The 20,413-nt window shown below is 41.6% G+C and overlaps 1 protein-coding gene across 1 annotated transcript in view; it reads right to left on the bottom strand.

Annotated features, from left to right (window-relative positions):
- Positions 1-20,413, bottom strand: part of LOC119729886 (lymphocyte antigen 75-like) — a 56,082-nt gene that overhangs the window by 9,087 nt on the left and 26,582 nt on the right. The window contains exons 23-44 of the mRNA XM_038202676.1: positions 20,105-20,212; positions 19,144-19,262; positions 18,376-18,539; positions 16,863-17,074; positions 16,088-16,215; positions 15,276-15,334; positions 14,591-14,758; positions 13,367-13,408; positions 12,164-12,333; positions 11,214-11,278; positions 10,069-10,169; positions 9,492-9,767; positions 8,432-8,577; positions 7,402-7,510; positions 6,449-6,708; positions 4,938-5,121; positions 4,498-4,761; positions 4,004-4,171; positions 3,394-3,426; positions 2,169-2,344; positions 1,315-1,385; positions 589-686 (exon numbers count right to left, since the gene is read on the bottom strand). Of these exons, the coding sequence (XP_038058604.1) occupies positions 589-686; positions 1,315-1,385; positions 2,169-2,344; positions 3,394-3,426; positions 4,004-4,171; positions 4,498-4,761; positions 4,938-5,121; positions 6,449-6,708; positions 7,402-7,510; positions 8,432-8,577; positions 9,492-9,767; positions 10,069-10,169; positions 11,214-11,278; positions 12,164-12,333; positions 13,367-13,408; positions 14,591-14,758; positions 15,276-15,334; positions 16,088-16,215; positions 16,863-17,074; positions 18,376-18,539; positions 19,144-19,262; positions 20,105-20,212 (3,121 nt within the window). The remainder of the gene's footprint in view (positions 1-588; positions 687-1,314; positions 1,386-2,168; positions 2,345-3,393; positions 3,427-4,003; positions 4,172-4,497; positions 4,762-4,937; positions 5,122-6,448; positions 6,709-7,401; positions 7,511-8,431; positions 8,578-9,491; positions 9,768-10,068; positions 10,170-11,213; positions 11,279-12,163; positions 12,334-13,366; positions 13,409-14,590; positions 14,759-15,275; positions 15,335-16,087; positions 16,216-16,862; positions 17,075-18,375; positions 18,540-19,143; positions 19,263-20,104; positions 20,213-20,413) is intronic.

Below are 20,413 nucleotides of genomic sequence, written 5' to 3' on the forward strand. Positions count from 1 at the left end.
AAATGTACCTCTCTAAAGAAATTTAAAATTTCAGTGCGAGAACCTTTTCCGTAACTGCAGGCACAAGTACCTTTCCCAGAAAATTAGTACGAGGATAAGTAGAGACAATAATTCTTGTGGGTACGAGTCAATGCATAACATATTCTCATTTTTTCCCCCAAAATGCACAAGGCTAAAAGCCACTCAAGGTACAGGGCTACAAGAGAAATAGCAAGAGGAGAAGGTTCTTAGAAAAAATTAAGATAGGAATTAAAATTCCTCTTGAATTGGGACAGATCATAGGTTGGAGGGAAACAAGCACCAGGCAAGGAATTCCACAGAGATGCAGCACGTGGGAGAAGTTGGCTATTCTACATCTAGGTACTGTTTCTGTTTCTGTTCCATAAACGTACAAACACGTACTGCAACGTTGTATGGATGAGAACAGGAAGAAAGCCGAGTTCCTCTCTCAAAACCGGCACTCTGATTGGAGAAACCAGTTTGGATAGACTAGTGGGGCAATGGCCATGACATAGTGTGAAACAAACATGAGTACAAAAACATGTACATGTACTTGAGCACAAGTTACAGCATATAATTGCTTCTCACCGTGCCACATCTGTGCACATGTAGACATGTCGTCACGATCATCGGGTTCACCGTCTGTATCCCAGACCTTGTAAACTGTAGAAGAACCATCCGTCCACCTACGAACAAAATGCAATTTCAAGCTTACTACGAGACGGAAGTACTGCGGGATAGGAGTCTTTTACAAATAAGACATTCCAAGATCTGGCTGTTCATTCAGTTTTAAATGTCTGTCCCGAGTCAACGCGACTCAGTAGGTTGCATTGTTTATGTCTCCAATAGGTGTGAACGACTCGGAAGGTAGGATATGCGGGTTACCATTAAAACTCTTAGGTGGAGATACGCAATTGCAGGAAAGTGGTATGCCCAAGGACACAACATGGCATGCTCAATATATGAGCCAACTTGTATGGCTGTTGTCCGTCGTCGTTCAAAGACTAAGAAATCCAGTCCATCCATTGTTTTAAGGGAATAAAATTGATCGTTCTTGCTCTGAGTATTAACTACCCACAATCCTGGCCAAATCTCGCTGGGCCCCCCCCCCCCCCCCCCGGCCCCCGTTCAATGTGTGTGCTCCATCAGCTGGAGAGAACAACTTTGACCGGGGAGCAGGGGAGCGGGGAGCAGGGGAGTGGGTGACCGTGGAAGGCTCAGTAAGTGTCCCAACCATTTTGGCCGGGATTGTAGCTAGCTGTGTTTTACACATACCAAAGTAAAGAAGAGATCACCAAAATCAACCAAACTTACTTGTAATCACCAGTTGCTAGGTCTTTACGGAGTCCAAGCCATGAATGCAACGCATAATAATCCTGCCCTGCCTACAAGGAAGACATGAAAATGCATTCCACAACTATAACGTAAACATGTCGTTAAACGGAATACATGTATGTCTAAAAGATTCACAAGCATTGTTTTTTAATAACGATTGAATAACGATTGAAAGATGACTCAAACAGGGGCGGCGGACACTTGCCCCCCCCCCCAGATTTTTCCAGGCCAACAAAAGTGCCCCTCTTGCAGTTATAAATGTGCCCCCCCTCGAGATTAAAACAAAACTGCCCCTCAAACGCACACGTATGGAAGCACATGATCACGCTACAAATAAAATATGTCTCCTCTCTTGTAATGCAAAACTGCCCCTCCAAAAAAGTACCCCTCGCGCATTAACAAGATTGTGCACCTTCTCGAGATGGAAAATTCGCCAGCAAAAACAATAGTGCGTCTCTCGCGATAACTTCTCGAGCTAGATGGAAGTGCCCCTTTTTGGTGTTGCACCCCCTCCCCCAGTTTGAAAAGCGTTCCGCCGCCCCTAGACTCAAAGATGTATGCTGCAACAAATTCACTGTGCATTATGGTGAGCAATGGTTGCTCACTGAACATGAATTAGGTCCGGGCCAGAAATCTTGGATTTTTGATAGCTGGGAAGCAAAGCTTAAAATGAAACAAAGAATTTACATCTTAATTCCTTGTATGCAGTGACTAGCCTTTCAAGCTATCGTTTTGATTGCAAAGACTGATTAAATTCAACATTTGTATTTTCTCCTACTGGGGGTTTTGGGAAACTTGTCACAGAGAATGATGCATTTGGTGTTGTGTCATACCAAATTCTTGATGAAATTCTGCTCGTCTTCATCAAGCACAGACGCCAGGTAGCCGCCTTTGGTGTTGCAGTCAGCTTCAGCTTGATCCCATGAGAGCGAACTGGGTACGAATAGGTAACAATACTGACGAAGCGCCTTCCATCCACTAGTCACATACTGAGTTGCGCAATCTTTGGCTGTAAAATAAGGAATATACCACAGAGCGTTTAAGTGGACCTCAACAACCTGCGAGAATTTAGGAGAACACAGCACATACAGGCACCGTGTATAGGATCTACAACGTATGTAACATCCCATTTTTGTTTGCATTTATTTTGTGTTCTGACTGAGCCCATCCAAACGGGTACTTTGAAAGAAAAGACAGTATTTCAATTCACAACATATTGAAAATATTGTGAATTGATGACTACTATAAAACTTAAATATTGACCTCAACTTCCGTTCGATCGATCACGGGGACACCACGTGGTTAAATTCAAACAAGGGAGTCTGTGACTAGACTATAGTCAGTGTCTGGTACCGAGACGTTCACATAAAACGTGAACGTGGACTGACGAGATTTGCATGCTCTGTTCTGAGCACCTTTCACTTGTACAATCATGGAAGGCCCCCTTTAATGGCGGAATGCATTGTGCAAGCTGTTTTTGAAATGACCCGCCGCGGGGCAGTTGCTTCGAAACAATATTAGCAAAATGATTTCGGCATTAGATGCGGCCTCCATGAATGAACAGTGGATAGCATGCAAGGAATGTTTTATACCTTTGAGTTATTGACACGTATGACGGGGTATAAAAGGGATCTGGGTGATCTCTAGATCTTTTTATTCCTTTGCTCTGCGTTCACTAAATCTCTTCACAAAAAAGGTAGCCTTTCACGGAACTACTGAAAGGCATCTAATGTAGCAGTTCATCCGAGTTAAAGCTTTTCCCAAATCAAATAAGCCTATTGGAGGCATGACCGCCAACAGAATAGGAGGGCGCTATTTGATTTGGATAAATACAAAAGACGTTATCAAAATCAAAAAGCGCCCTTCTATTGGGTCTGTCATACCTCAAATGGGCGAATACAGATGAAACTTTAGACAAAATGCGTCAATTTCTCAACTCAAACTACTGGTTTTCAGCAGGCTACTAAAACAAACCAAGAACGGTTCGATAAAGCACGGACCATTGACACGCTATATGAACGATCATATATGGAAATATGGCATTAATTATAATCTTACGTAAAAAGGGTGCTTCGGTATTGGTGATCAGTGCTGGGGGAAAAAAAGAAAGAAATATGGATTGTTAATTTCAGGTGAGACACGCAATGGTAGAGAAGATGGATATTAACAGTTAGCCGATTGATTACAAACAGTAAACATTTTCCAATATGTGGTTTCCATTTAACACCTTTATTATTTCCCAATGTTGTGGTGCTGAGGTAATTCTTGGGCTGAGAAAGAATGTACAGCTTTTTCCAAGCAACGATTGTTAACTCGTTGAAAATGACTAGAATAAATTTGATACAAATAAATTTACTGGACAGAAAACAAATACTCTGTCCAATACCGTGTTTGAAGCAAATTCAGCTACATTCGCAATTAAAAAGGGGACTTTTGAATGCATTTTGCACAGTGAAGAAAAAAGGGATTATAAACTAATGTACTCACGGAAAAGGGAAAATAAACATATCTCGAAAATACCACATTTAAAACCAATTTGGTTTGAGAAATAAATAAATAAACAGACAAACAAACAAACACCCACCAACCAACCCAACAACCCACCCACCCAACAAACAAACAAACAAATCAAACACAAACATTTCAAACAGAGGAACAAAAATCTTACTTTTGGCCTTCTCGCAGACATAGTGGCTTTGTACGTCACAGCCAATAGTGTCCCACTTTCCTTGAGCATAGGTTCGAATCTCGGCACAGTTAGCTGATTCATGATCCCAAGCGTCATCAACCCAGTTTTGGTAAGCCAGCGGACTGTTATCAATCCACTCCCAGCCTCCTGTAAGCAGAAAAAAATAACAAAAAAAATAAATAATAATAATTGGTGCTTCATCATTATTACTCTGCTCATTGGGCCGATGAAATATTCCAAATATCATCTCATCTCCCTGGGGAGTACACAGCTCGATGCTGCCATTTCGGTGCAAAGCAGCTTAATAAATCAACCACAGTAACCATCTCTGCCCTCACAGGTACCCATTTACTCTTGGGTGGGGAGAAGCAATGAGTGACAAAGTAGCTTGCCTAAGGGCACACGCACCGTAGCCACAGGCTGGATTCAAACCCACAACTAAACACAAACCACATTGATTGTAAAGAGCTCACCATCTTTTCCTCGTTCGAGGCCGATCAGTATCCAGGAAAGACTGAATTGTTTCTGAGCCAGGTTCATCACAAATTGGTTTTCTGCCTTGCTGCTGATGGTTGCCACATGCGCACCGTCGTAGTACCTATCGCAGTCGTACACTGCCTCCTTAAACGTGGCTGTTTCATACAGGCCGGTGCCCATGATGTAACAACTCGTGCCAGAATCACTCCAGCCGCTCTCGCAATATCCAGCTTGGGTTGGTGGTGGAGTGGGTGGGGTCTCTAAACATTAAAATTACAAAAAAGAAGAAGTAAATATATGATTTTGTTATTTATATTTGTTTGGCTAAATTGGTAATAATTTCAATGGTTACCCATTACCTCCCAAATGACAAATATCCACTTGAGGTGGTTGACACTTTCCAAAATCTCTTGGGGGCCTGTTATCCAAATCTAACCTGTGCTGTACTTGCATGCTGTATAATACATGTCTTCGCACGCAACATTTTCCCAGACTCCGTTGTACCAGCTGTACATGTTGTTCATGTTTATAGCTGTGCAGTTGTTGCCGTTGGGGGAGCTCCAACCCCAGTACTCAATGAAGAATGGCCAGCCGTCTAACCACGTGAACAATCGAGTGTCCTGTAATTACAGTGCAATGAGAAATGAACAAAGTCAATTTACCAAATCAATGTGTCCATTTCCATAACACTTATTTGCATCTTAGCAAAGTATTAAGTAATCATGTAGCCAGTAAATCACTGAATTAGATGGGGGCATAGGTCAGGCTATAAAGTGAGAGATGGGAGGGACTACCGTTTGCGTGAAGACGCTACAGTTGTGTGCACATTTACTTCACGCACGCCACACCTGCACGAGCCTACGGTCTTAATTGCGTGCATCCGCAGTGTGTCCCTCCCAATGAACCAAAGTAAATAGGCCAAAAGTCCATCCGCCGAGCTCATGAACAAAAGTTATACATATATTAGAGAGTTGTGAGAGTCATTTAATACGGGGGGTCGAAAACACATGGCACTGCATCTCTGGACTTTTTCAAAATGGCTACTTTTTAAGTTTGGGAAATATGATTCGTTTTAGGGGTGGTCTTCTTTGGCTGAGAATATCTCAACAAGTCATTGGTGAACCAACAAATTGTTGAATGGAAAATGAAAGACGACTTGTGGATCATCTTTAATTTTTTCTGTTGCGACCTGACGCCACTTTTTTTCTTCATAATATTTCATCTCAATAAAGGTCCGTCATTGCAAACATGAATCTGTGACTGAGAAAAATTTCCAATTTTGTTCGGAAATACTATTCTTGACTGTCTACAGACTTTGTACACAACCGCTGAATAATAATGATAATAACACCGGAGTCAAGTTTTATAGCACACGTATCTACCAACAATAAGTTACTCAAGGCGCTGGAAATTATGTCTATTATTAAAGAAAGGTAAATAAAGTTTATGAGAAATATGAGACCCATTATGTAGCACCTTAAAATGGTTTACAAGGTGCTGAGGCACATATTGCAGCCACTGCCAGAAACACCGGGGCAAACCCCTTCTCTTAGCGATAAGTGTTACTGGGTTATTTAACGCGTGCATTACACAACACACGGGACGTACGACTTTACGTCCCATCCGAAGGACAAAGCAATAATGGTAAAGTGCCTTGCTCAAGAGCACAAGCCCCATGTTTCTACGGTCAGGATTCAAACCCATGCATGTACCACGGCACACGAGTCGAACACCGTAACCATTGGACCACAGAGTATTTTACAAAGAGTTTTGAAGTATGGGGATTTATCACTGGTCTCTATGGGAATTGTTTTGCTGGGGTGCGTCCCCCAATGAGCTCTCTGGTCACGACGCGCCCTCTTCTGTCTATGCATGGAGGCCATTGAGCGCGGGTATGCATTCTGGAGGTCGCACTGGACAAACTACGTTATAGGTTGCGGTGCTTACCGGATCATCGTACAAACCGATCCAGGTCATGTCATCAGCGTCACTTGTCATTGTCACGAGCTTAGCCTGCTCAAAGCCGTTCAGAACGGATGCCAAGGTAGCACCGTCGTTCTCACAGTACTGCTTTGCCTCTTCAAATGTCCTCTTTTTGCTCAGGTCAACCTTGAAACAGGCTGTGCCGTACTGGATGTAATCCTTGAGGTTGTCGTTGGCGGTTTGGCAAGGAGTAGGCGGAGCCTGTGTGGTTGTAATGCTTTCATCTGCAGGATGCATTATCGCAACGTAGCAAAGATGGTATAGACCTTTCAAAATTTTGTTGTAAACAATGTCGCATGGGCTGCCACAAGGCAAACATTTTTGCTTTTGTTGGCAACAGGTTTTGCCCTAAAAATTGCATATTAACACCCTTATTGTGTAAGAAAGAGGAATTTCGTTTCAGTCTTTGGTAGCATTTGTTGATTATTCTGTATTTCCAACAAAGCAATGATGGTTTTGGAAACATTAATAACTATGTTTATTTTTGCGACGTTTACCTTCCATAGTTTGGCAACCCGTGGATGGCAAAAAGTGCCACGTGTTGGCAAAGAAAGGTCTCTACAATGATTGATAATAACCATAAAAAGACCAAGCATTGAGTGATCAACACAATAACGTTGATTTCACTTCTTCTGTCACTTCTAGTTTCTCTGGGAAGAAGGTATAAGAAATCAAACCAGCTAAATTCCAAGTTTGTCTGTGACGTAGGTGATAATCATGTCAATCCAGTGCAGATCGAGTAAATTCTAACAAATCTCATTTTTTTTTCTACAGGTGTGTCTATGTTATTCCTTGCAGGAGTAGGCTACAGAGTTCTTGTAATGCATGTTGTCGGTTTAAGAGGTTCTTATTGTTCGCTACTGAGTGTTTTGGACAATCAGCTTACGAATAGTTCTACAAGTGGATGTGTCTCTGACCTGCAGGCATTTTGCAGAGATAGCTGTGCAGAAGTTGGCAATCCTCGCTGAACCATTTTCCACTTTCCTCGTCTTCGTATTTCATGCAGACGCACGAAGATGTGGCATTCTGTGACTGCAAAAACAGGGATTTTCAGGGGAAGAATGAATCTTTGACTGCTATCAATATTAAACTACATAGAAAAAGTCGTAATCATCTGCTGTTACTGAATTGTTTTAGAAAATATTAGGCCTAAGGACAGAATTTGTGATCGGCACCACAAACTGACACACACGCGCAAGTGGGTGTCAGTTCGTGAAAACAGCATCATCAACAATTTCGGTTTTATGAACTGTTGCAGCAACACAGTACGGAGAAAGACGCTTTGAAATGGTTCACATGAATTTCATCCATCCGTATACTTGTGGTCTTACACACAAATGTAATTAAATACCATTCTAACTGGTGAAATAAAGATTAGTTTCAGTTTGTGAAAACGAACATGTATACGGAGTGCGCGCCAGAATTGCCGTACTGTACAGGGTGTCAGTTCGTGAAAATGAAAATAACCAGGTTCTGTAAATACGCGCACGTGCCGCGCACTGACGCACAACTCAGTGTCAGTTCGTGGTGTCAGTGGTTAATCAATGGACTTTCAAACTGCCGGCAGTCTTTTTCCCTTGCGTTTTGTTTCCTTGTGAGTATTTCCTATTTGACCCAACAAATATTGTGATGATTTTAAAAAGTCAGTATTGTATTCAAAACTTCTCTGAGACATGTCAAGATCTCATTATTCTTTTATTTTTCAAGATGGAACAAAGTCTATCAATGAACCCATGCAGATGCCTAGAATTGTTTCACTTTGACCTACAATTGTTTATTTTAAACCCAAATTTTATCATGGATGCAAACCAACAGTGTTTCCAGTGTTCAAAGCCAAAGCATCGTAATTATATTCTTGTTCTCATTTGATTTGCCTTTTGCATGTCATTATATTAGCATGACGTCTTAGAAGAAGGTCTGGGCTACAAAATTAATAAAAGTGCTTACAAAATCGTAGACAGGCTGGTTGTAGGCCCAGACATAGAGTCCCCTTGAGCTGCTGTCCGTCCATAGATAAGAGCCGTGATTTCCAATATTCGACATCCCTATCCACACGTCACCGTCAAGCGTGATCATGTCAGCGGTCAAAGCATCTACAATCAAGAAGAGTGTAATAAAAAAATAAGGGTACTAGGATGCTTATTATTGTCATCGAATAACAAAACAAAAGCATTTTGTTTCAATTTTACAATTTGTTTATAGGTGATTTCCAATGGGATCTAATTTAACCTGGCTAATGCGTTATGGACCTCAGTACAATGTATGAAATGAAACTTAAAAAACAACAACACACACTTGAGGAGTTGTAGCGTAGCATAAATCATGAGAAGTCAAATCTAATTTATTTGTGGCTGTTTCATGTCTACCTCAAGGTCTTTTGTGCCTGCCAAAAAAAATGATTTTGCCAATCAATGGTAAAAAAAACCAGTTTGGAAGTAGGAGCCCTGGTACCTCGCTAATTTGTGAGCAGCAAATTATCCTGCGTAAAAAACAAGTGCTTACAAAGTTTGGCATTATCATGCTTGTGAAACCTCCCCACAGACACCGGCAGATTTTTGTTTTGTGGGGGCTGCTTCCATCCTTTGGCCGCCGAACCCCCCCCCCCCCGAACGCCCGTGGTTATTTCTATCAAGTCGACACTATAATGCGCTCAACATGCTCTTAGTTCTGATGCCCTTAAGGAAAATCCCTACCTTTGAATAACGTCTATCCGCCAGTACCCACAAGGTCCAGAACCCAGAATTATATCCTAGAGCATTTGTAATTTGACAGTTTGATGACGGAATATAAGTCAACTTCGTCAAGGTCCTGTTTTGAGCATTTTCGGACACTCATGCTTGTTTTCTTGCACAAACCCATGGCATCTTCACATGAGCAACGGGCCTACGGCCCCAATGCGTTCAGAAGTCCCCATAACTCTCCATTTGTAACCATTCTCATGCACCGAGTCGAAATCTTTAAGTTAATATAGTAACTTAACAGAATAATCTTCAAATCGGAGGCTTACTGTGAACATCCAGGTCATTTACGGATGCAAAGTGTGCTCCTGTCATATCGCTGCAGGCCTTCTTGGCATCTATCCAGTTCAGTTTGGGGTCCTGTTGGCCGCCCAGCCCCATAAACTTGTAACAGAAGTTATCGTTGTACTGCTTCCATCCTGGTTGGCATCCCCCGGTCGAGGGACTGGTAGGATAATGAGTGACGGGGACACTATCCAAACGTTTCTTGCAGACAAAAGGGCCCGATTCTCCACAATTGTGAGACTCCCACTTGGCCTTATTTCCTTTTTAATGCGAGAGGGGAAAAAAGGACAAACAAATAAATCAGGAGTTAGGCCTAAACTTGCTTTCAAAAGGTCATTTTTTTTCAATACAGGGAATCTCCCGGACAAGGAAAGAACTCTGCGGTAGAACGCTTAAACAAAAGAAAGAAAACCTGCAACACAGAAGTGTGTACCGTCCTCCTCCACTTTTACTAGAACCTTCTGCTGCCAGAACCATGATTAAAAAAGAACTTGCAAAAAGATTGATCACAAATGGCATCCGCTTGAACTCCATTTGTTGTTAGACCAAGCAAATGCTTACCCGAGTCTTCGCCAATCATCACGGTGCATAGTTTATCCCCGTTGCCTGGGTCTGGTTGACTTTGCCAGTTGATGTAGTCATACGGGCTGCCATCCTCCCATCTGAAAAGGTAAAACAATAACAAGCGGCATTTGCATGTGCTCAAAACGTGGAAAGCGTTTGCAGAAACAGCTCGCTTTCGAAAAGTTATTATTTTTTCCCTCCCCTCTTTTTAAAATTCTTTTTTTCAGGCTCCTTTTTATAGGTTTTGTACACGCTTTTCTTGTATCTATACACTTTAGCACTTTCGTAACTTCGATTGACTTCAGACTTGGCACGCACATAGACAACCACCCTAAGATGTATGCCGAAGATTATCGTCACGATGACGTCATCAGGTGCCAAGTTACGTCACATTAAAGGTACATTTGTTTCTCCATAGGTTTTGTACATGTTTTTCTTCCAACCATACATTTTGGCACTTTCGTATGTCTGATTGACTTTAGACTTGACAGACAGTGCCAGACGATTAGTCTTCCACCCGAAGATGTTCCCCGACGATTTTCGATACGAAACAGCTGGTTTTTGTCCACAAACACATTTCTATAGTTTGTATTTCTTGTCTTAATGTGATGTCACGATCACAGGTTAACCGGCTCGTAGCTGCAGCGACTGGCTTATCCCGTTCATGGTTGTTTGTTCGTACTGAAACAAAATGTGAATGCCTCCATGTTTTTTATTCTGGCGAAACAAGCAGGCATTGATGCTTTCTGAGTTATCAGATTCTCTCATAGAAAAACCAAATGTATATAATCATAACATGAGAACTATATCGTCATAACATCATGTATGATGTCATGATGACATCATAGTTCTCATATTATAATTATATGCATAACTTGAAGCAAATTGGGTTTTATTGTAAAGAAATACATGATGTTGAGAAAGACCACGTCCCTGAAAAAAATACAATTATTCTAAAAAGGTTACTTCCGCTAGTGTGTTTGCCACAGCGACTGTGAATAAAACGTACGTTTGACTCTACTGATGACAGTATTGAATTTCCTTCTGGGAAGGAGGGAGTGCATTTTTTGGCAAGAAAACTTGATGAACCCACTCTGACCCCTGTCAATCTGACACTAATGGAATTGTTGGTTCTAACTTACAGGTGATCACCTGGATGCGTCAGGTTGGACTTCAGACCAATCCAGTAATTGTTTGAATACGTCATCTAAAAAAAAAAATAGAAAATTTGAAATATTAATTGCTTTAACTGGCCATCAGGTCGACCTTGCGATGACGCTAAACAGTCGACAATCGAACAGTCGGCGACTGACTATTTTCAGGATCAAGCTGCGCCTGATCTAGACTATAGAATTTCCCCCTTGCACAGCAAGGGTCTGTACTGCGAGCAGATTCGGTGATTAGTTATGCAAAACAGTACTGCGTCTGACTGCGAGATTCTGACCATTCAGAGGACGCCTTTATATCGGGGTCTTCGGCAACCCGTTGTTGTATTACAGAAACATGGTATCCTAATTGACCAATCAACACCCTAGTCCACATTTCTGATCGAAATGACGTCACAGTTATTTAAAGTCCACTCTGATTGGCTGGCGCGCGCCGGGGTCACATAAACTGTGCATGTTTTAGGATATATCAGACGTTCAACCATGGCTTTGCACACGTGAATGCCTTTTCCTCAGACTACGCCAAGCTACGACCGTCGGGAACATTTCAGTCGCCGTTTTTTGGCGACCTGTATTTGCGACAATATTGAGACGATCGGCATCAATCGGCACTAAACAAAATCAACAGTCGCAAGAGTAGAAAAAGAGTTGAACATTTTCAACTTCTGCGCTGCGTCGGAACGTGCTCCCTTTAAAAAATAATAGGTAGTAAACAACCAATTTTCAAAATTTTGAAAATGGCTGCCATTGCTTACTTTTCTACCTGTATTTTTTTTCAAAGGACAAATCTGCGATGTTCCGACAGCTAAATATCTTTCTTAAGATATACTCTATCTGACTGTGTGCCAAATGCCATGTTTGTATCATAAAAAGTACAATCCAATCACGTATCTACCGTACTAGTGAGAGGGCCACAGGTTGCTTACTCTGTTTTTAATGAAAGTTTGTTCATCATCGCTGTGGATGGACACCAGATGGGCATCGTCATTGTGGCACATTTGATTTGCCCCATGCCAGTCATACCAATAATTGTAGACCTTATAGCAATAAGGTGCTAAATGACTCCAAGTGCTGTCCCCGGGATAACAATCTCCACCTGAAAATAAGAAGAAAACCGACACAATTTTTAATAATGTAATGTTATAAGATGGAATTTTTGCACCGGGGTGATATAAATCAAATTAGGTTTTGCGGTACCCGCTGTTATGTACATCAGATTCTAACCGGCCAACCGATCCCGTTAGCTCGGTGGTCGAGTGGTAAGACATCTGCACTAGAAAGCAGGAGGTCGTGGGTTCGAGTCCCAACCGAGTGATTTTTTTCCAACTTTCACTCGGGAGGTAACACACTGAATATACAGTGTTTAAACGTCAGTGAAGGGCAAAACCTAATTTGATTAATAATGTAGTGGTTATAATAGCGGCTTAAACCTAAAGGTGTCAAAGCGCTTTACAATCCCTGTTCATCAGGAATCATTTTTCTACAGCAGCTCAAGATCAGGGCAATCCGGTCTCCACCTTCACAGGTACCCATTAATACTCCTGGGTGAAAAAAAGCATTCGTAGTAAAGCGCCTTGCCCAAGAACACAAGCACCATGTTCCCTGTCAGGGTTCGAACCCACGTACCACAACGCATGAGTCGAACACCGTAACCATTGGACCACAGCGCAGTAATCCATGAAGTATTTTTTTAAAGAAATGAGCTTTGAAAGCTAGAGTGTTGTCTAAAAGAAAAAGTACTGTCATGATCTATATGATTGATGTTTTTATTTTAATAGCCAAATTCGATGTGGGATATGGCCCTCCACCAACGAAATGAAAAAGCATCCGTCATATAAAATAGTAATTAATCGGATTAGAGACTGCTTCATCGGCTGGTTGGTCGAGTGGTAAGAGGTTTGCACCACTAAACAGGCGGTCATGGGTTCGAGTCCAACTTGAGGGAAGTTTTTCTTGCAAACCCATACCCACCATAAACCACTAAATATGTGAGCTGACCATGTCACTGAAAATGTCTCAAGTGTTTTAAACTTGTTTTCAGTAAAATAATTTGCCCGCTTAATGCCGCCTTAGTCATTCAAGGGCTTTAATATATTACAAGTTGGAAAAAAACAACACCAGCCAGTTACCTTGGGGAGGTGTTGGCTTAGGAGTGGTGATAACAGCTTGCCCTGAAATAAACAAAAAGAAGAAAAACCTGAGTTGAAAGATGCAAGTGTTATTTTGGCTTGTGGAAATGCACGGCAACAACAGAAAACGCAGACTGATCTTTTTTTGTTGATGTCATTGACACTTGTTTGCTTATTGTTCTAAAATATGACTCCAATCGATAAACAAACTTCCTTTCAGGATTTCGTTTTGTTCACTTATCATTGGTCGAGAGTCCGGCCATTAGCCAAGGACCTCAGATTTTTATTATGGACTAACTTAGGGCGTAAACTGTAGATGACGCTTGCTAGAGTCCTTACTAGTATAGTCTCTCCCAAAATGTCTGTTTTTTAACCATTGAGGAAGTTCTGTTCCTGTGCGTAGATTCAGTTTTCGCAACCTTTGCCTCGTCTTCGGTTTTGCCTCCGACGTCTGAATCACTCAGAGGCAAACTAAACAAAAATATTTTTGCTTCTTATCAACCAATCGAATGTTCCCGAAGCATAACAGGCACCAAAATGTAGCTGGAGTTCCAGAAGTTGGGGGGCATAAAATCTCCTTAAACCGACGACTAAACCAAGGCCAGTCATTTCGAAAACGCTGTTAGTGTACTCCAATATAGCATAGAGTTGATGACCGGTAAATAGGCTGCCATAGTCCTCAGTGATAATTATGCGCACTTGTAATTATTATTATTATTTTTTTAAAAAGTTACAACTCTCCAAAATGTTTGAAACACAAATCAAATTAGAGCTTATTTCATCATGTATCATTGTCTGTTAAATTTTTTGGGTTAAACAATGACCTTTTGGAGAAAATTTCATCCATAGAAAAAAAGTCCTGAAGTCCATTGCCATTTTGAAAAAGGCCGCAAAAACTCCATTGCCAAATGGAGCAATTTTAGGGCCTTATTTCATCCATATTTCACGAAAATACGAGCTCGCAATACTCTGCATGGTTCCATCCTTCTGTTTAAGAAACCCTCAAGTTCATGGTCTTCAAAATGCTGTAATACCAGAAATTTGAGGGCATGCCAATCGTGATTTGGCCGGTGTAGGGAATTTCGGGCCTATTTAATGCCCTTTACCCATATAATTCTTAGATGAAGGACAATGCAGGAAGAAGTATGAACTACAACTCTTACGTCGTTTGACAACCGATTTTGACTTAATCAAGACTCGGGTGAATTAGCTCATGATCCTGACCTTTGGGTATGGAACAGAGGAAGTTGCGCGGGTACCAGCAGAAGAGGTCGTTCCATTTGCCTCCCTTTAAGTCCGTCTCCACGCATTCCTCGGAGCCGCTGTAGTCGTTGGGTTCACCCCCATTCCAGCTGGTGTACTGCACCGCTGTGCCGTCACTCCACCGGTAACCTATGGATGCACAGTTGAGACGAGTTGTCAATTTCTAGCTGCTAACATAGAAATCTGCTAAGCCCGAGATATTTTCTAAGCAGAGACAGGTTACCAGTCAAAATATCATGCAGTGTGCATTGCCTGTGACTGGTTCGCTGTTAATCGCTTAGCATATATAAATTGTCAAAGCAATCTCCCTCCCCCCGCCTAACAATACATCTACGAAGACATTGGGCCCAAGATACATCAATATACATATTAAAGGTCGATACTTACAATGTTGGCAAAGTACTGACCAAACAATGCTTGTTCGTAAAGTGACTGTTCGTTGAAAGGTTGATTGTAAAAGAATCCCCCAAAAGAACGTTTGACTTTGATTTCCTTCATGATTTCCATCAAAGTGAATCTATCATAAGCCATCGTAATTCTAACTTTACTGAATTATAACTGAATTATAACTGAATTGACTTTTTTGTGCTTGGGGTTTTGTTTTTGTGAAGGTTTCAGATAGTAAAAAAAGAAAGGAATTACTTACCTCCTTCCATTCGCTGGTCATTCAATCCGATCCAAAACCTTTGATTAGTAGTCAGTTGGCTGAAAAATGAGAAAATGAAAAAGGAACAACGAAACAGTTTAAGCCAACATTTATTCCGAATGATTAGTCACGAATTCTTAATTATTTTTTTACCAGAGTAGCTTAAACAGTTCTCCTCTATTTGAGTTGTGTACGTGGTCGGTTTATAATTAGCTTCATTGTCATTCTTCTTCCTGCATTTAAAGCTTGAAATACCACATTTTTTTGAACAACAAACATCCAATTGGGCGTTTAATTCCTATCTGTAAAACTGTGTATTTTTGTCATCCGTAAGAAACTCAAATTGCAACTGAATGGACCATCGGGAGGGGGGGGGGAGATAAAATATTCTAGTTCTATTTTATGTTCATGTTAAGAATATGGATAGCTCTTATAAGTTAAAAAAAACATGGGTATTTTTCCTATTACATTATAACAGCAGTAGTAATATGACCGACGGTAACTTCAACTCAAACAGCCATTGAACTAGACCAAAAAATAAAATTGTTCTGCTTCCGGTTTCCCTACCTAGTAGGCCTATCTACCCTATTTTGACAGCCCCTACCCTAATTTTGTTTTGGGGAAAAATAAGGGGTAAAAACCCAAAACCATCAATTACTGCTTTTTACCATTTACTGCACGTAGACACCTAAACGCCCCAAGAACAAAATATCCGACCCACCTACCTACCCTATTTTCAAATTCTATGTAATCGGAAGCAGATGTGTTTTTTGGCCCTATATCCAGATTTCAAACAAGTGTTTAAAACTTACAGGTTATCTACCAAGTATTGCTCTTCGTCTGGGTGATGGATGCTGGCAAGCGCTCCGCCGAAGTTAGTGCAGACCCGATTGGCTTCATCCCAGTCAACTCTGTCGGCGGCATTGGCAAACTCGACGGCCTACATTAACGCAATTAACACACACAACAATTACAACTAATACAGAAGAGCAAAGTATGAAAAGAAGTAGCTCACTCGCAAACTATCTATCATAATGTTGTATCAGTGAGCTCAAGCACAAGTAGGCAAACAAATGCCGATCTCTATAAAAAAAGCTCTTCAGTGTATCTGTAATAAATACTTCGGAAAGGTAAAGATGTTGAAAATGACCTAAACGTAGTTTGGATTATAAGGCTGTATTTGAGCGTGTCACTCCTTTGACTATTTGGCTCTTAGGCCACATCGCTCCACAGTTCTGCCGAAACTAATCATGTAAGTTACAAAATAACTCGTCTGGTGTGATTGTGTTCACAAGCACCCTCTCCCTCCGTTACAAAGAGAGAGGTAATATAGGGACTCAGATGCGTTGCTTCTGGACGCCTGGCGTTCACTCGAAGACAGGTTTGTGCAACTTTAGAAGAAAATGTGTACCACTGCACAATATGCACCCAAACCGATGCCGGTATGCAAAGTGTCAATCCCACAGATCTCTCGCCATCTACCGATGCATTCACTCAGAAATATACTTGTATTAATTAATACAAGTGACACACTCAAATGCAACCTGAAGACGATCATCTAGTCGGACAAACTATCAAGGCTCATACCTTGAAGCAACGGCTGCCATAGCCTATCCAGCCCGTCACACAGCCTGAACTAGACGGCGTGGTGCCTGGATTGATAACTGGTGGTTGTATGGGAGGTTTATTAGCCTTAGCTTTCTCACAGATGTAGCGGTATTTCGTGGTGCAGTCTCTGTCGACCCAAAAGCCTGCGTTTCTACCCGAGGTAACAGTGACACAATGACCGGTGCGATCGTCTGAAACCACGATAAAAAGAACCGATGGTTAAGTTTTTATGGATATCACCCAGACACGAGGCCGTGGCCACTTCAAGGTGTCGGCTACAAATCAGAAAGATTAGAAACACAAGATGGAAGACGGAAGAAGTCACAGTGACATCTCGTTTAAAATGTGAAAGATTGTAGGTATATAGAGAGGCTAAAACATTAACTGACTAAACAAACTAATTCCTTAACATGAAAACTGATATCTGATTAAATGTATTGTAGCTGGCTAGCCACACAATCTTCTGTTCAAGTGAATATGCTAATCTGTATATAGACCTTTATCATGCTGCCACCATTTCAGTCAAGATCCCTGTATCGATGAGTGATAATTATGTTTTTGTGCAAAAAGGAACCAGACTATTTTTCCTTCCAGATTCGCTGCGGTTACATTAATTTGAATGGGAAAAAAACAAGATGGCCGCAACATGATAATGGTCTACTGTCATAAAACAATCCATTACCTATTACCAATCCATAACCAACAAAAAAAATGAATAAAAAAATCCATTACCGGTAAAAAGCAATTCAATAAGTTGTAAAGAATGCTGAATTTGACACAGCGTATGTCAAAGATACCCATGCGAGAAACTGGCATTATAATTGTGAGTCCTTCGAGGCTCATAGCTATTCGTAAAAAAAAATATTCCGACTAGTCTTGGCGATATTCCACACCGTAAAGAGATGATGAAAAACAAGCCGATTGGTATGGGCTTCGTGCACAAGTACCCCCTCAATGTTAAAGAAGATAGAGTTGGGGGAGACCACTGGAAGAGACATTCGAACGCATTGCCGACGATGCCGGGGCCAGTTTCACGGCGCTGCTCAGCCCCAAAATGTGCTTAGCACAAAAAAGTCTGGCTTATAAAAGCAGGTAACCAGCCAAAACTCCACGTGATGAATATTGCTCGTGATTAGTATTCAGCTGTTGTTTGCTTATCATGAAAATCACATGGAGTTTTGGCTGATAACCTGCTTTTATAAGCCAGACTTTTGTTTGTGCTAAGCAAATGTTTGTGCTTAGCAAGGCCGTGAAATTGGGCCCAAATGCTCAGGCAAAGGCGCTATGACTATGTGCACATTCCGAATAAAGTTAGTCGTGCGTACCTTGCGCCAGACGCGCGTTAGACATTACGCACACGTTTTGTGTCCCGTCCAAAAGGACTTTGTTAGCGTTGATGTATCCGATAGGATATTTTGCTGACTGAACCCATGGAAATGAAAGGCTCTCGAAGGTGGTCAATACACAACCCATATATTGGAAACCCACTGACCTGGTTGACCCGCAGCCCAATGTGTGTAGGTAATGGGCGTTTTATCCATCCATTCATACAGGCCTGCCGTCTTGCTGTCACTCAGAGCGATGAAAAACTCCTCCCCTATATACACACCACCTGTCTGCTGACCGAGCTGGCCACTTAGGAAGGCCATCTCCATTCTGCAAGAGGAAAGAATTCAATGAAGAATAAAGACAAGACATAGAACGGGAATGAGAACTGGAGCCGGAACCAGAACTGGAACCAGAACAAGAACCGAAACCGGAACTGGAACCGGTAACAGAACCGGAACAGGAACCAGAACCAGAACTGCAACCAGAACCAGACCTGGAACCAGAACCAGAAGTGGAACCGGACACAGAACTTGAATCGGAACCGGAACCAGAACTGGATCCAGAACCGTAAAACCAGACGTGGGACCAGAACTGAACCTGAAATGAGCAAAAACTGACTGATAAGAAAATGAGTAAGCAGACGATCATGAATAATCATGTGAAGAGGCAAAACAAATGCCATAGAAATCAGTGCAGTACTCTGAAGAGTAACATAGCATCAGCGTTTCCGAGTAATACTTGAGTAAAGACGATAGTTCAGCGACAGCCTTGCATTTTCTGAGGTGGCACACGTACGCGCGAGTCGCGCTCAGGCAGTATGCATGCACTCCGGGCTCCTTCGACCACCAGCCTTGCCTTTCAGAACGCGTGCCGTATGTGCGCCTCCAAAAATGACTTGTGTTTTGTTCACCCAATTAGTCTTGATTCTTACTTGTCCTCTATGACCACCAGTTGGGCACCTGACGTCTTCTTGCAGTTTGTACCAGCATCATCCCATGTAGCTTTGGTTGTACTAAGCAGGTAACAGCGATCAATCCATGGCAACCAACCCTATCAAAAAACAACGTGAAACATCCAATAACACTACCAAACTTTCATGTTTCTAAGGTGATACAAACAAGCATGCAATATTCACACGATCCATCTCACCACTTTAAGGCAGATCAATTATAAAACCGTGTCCACTGCACATATGAGTAATCAACATCCAATTCATGCTGGTTCCAAACATCTATGTCTTTAAAGGCACTGTCCATCATTTGCAGCCATCCAAAAAGTAACCGACGTTCGAGTAGTATGATATGTTGATACCGCTACCCTACCTTTATTATTCATAATTATGTGAGGTGTTCTGGCTGAATGAGACGGAACTACTGAACTGGGCACTGACCGTAGTGGAGAAAATGGGGGAAAATCCTTGGGGTGATTTCTTCACCATCCATTTTCAGATTTATTTTTATTTGTATTATTTGATGTGTCTACTACACACACTGCCAAGTATGTGTAACAGTGTAACAATTAAAGTGTCAAAAAAGTGTGTTTAAGGGAAAACAGTTTGCATCTTTCATTTTCACGACTACTAAACAGTTGAAAATTTAGAGGCCTTTTGCTGATAGTATTTGACTTTTTGAAATGTCGATAAATGTGAACTTTCAACAACCATAACTGGTCAACGGAGTGTCCAATTGACGTGCTACCAACAGCATTGTAAGGAGAATTTGATTCTCTTTCAAAATGCATGCAAACCTTATTTCAACCTCTGACCTGTTCTGTCTCATCTTGCCAGAGATCCTCACTAATGTCGAAGGAACATTGAGAAATCTTCCATTTCGAAATCGCCGTTCTCCACTAAATGATTGTGTACGTGTTTGGCTTGAGCCCGGCATGCTTACATTGGGGCAGTTGCCGTCAACCGGTGGGGCTGGGTTACCACTTGTCAGACCTTGCTTACACAAGGAGCCGTAGTTGTAACCCTTGCATGGCAAATCGTTCCAGAGGCCCTGCACGGGACATAGTACAAGAGAAATTAATAGTACTTGCACACAATTTACAATAAAACTACAGTCAAACACCTTTATTACAAGGTCCTCTGGACTTTACATATTACACTGTTATAACAGGTACCTTGTATTAACAGTAATGGAAAACAATGAAAAAGAATGACCTGTTTTAAGCAGAATGTTGTATTAACAGTGCTCTTC

This window comes from Patiria miniata, unplaced genomic scaffold (assembly GCF_015706575.1).
Source record: "Patiria miniata isolate m_02_andy unplaced genomic scaffold, ASM1570657v1 HiC_scaffold_21, whole genome shotgun sequence".
In the NCBI taxonomy this organism is placed as follows: domain Eukaryota; kingdom Metazoa; phylum Echinodermata; class Asteroidea; order Valvatida; family Asterinidae; genus Patiria; species Patiria miniata.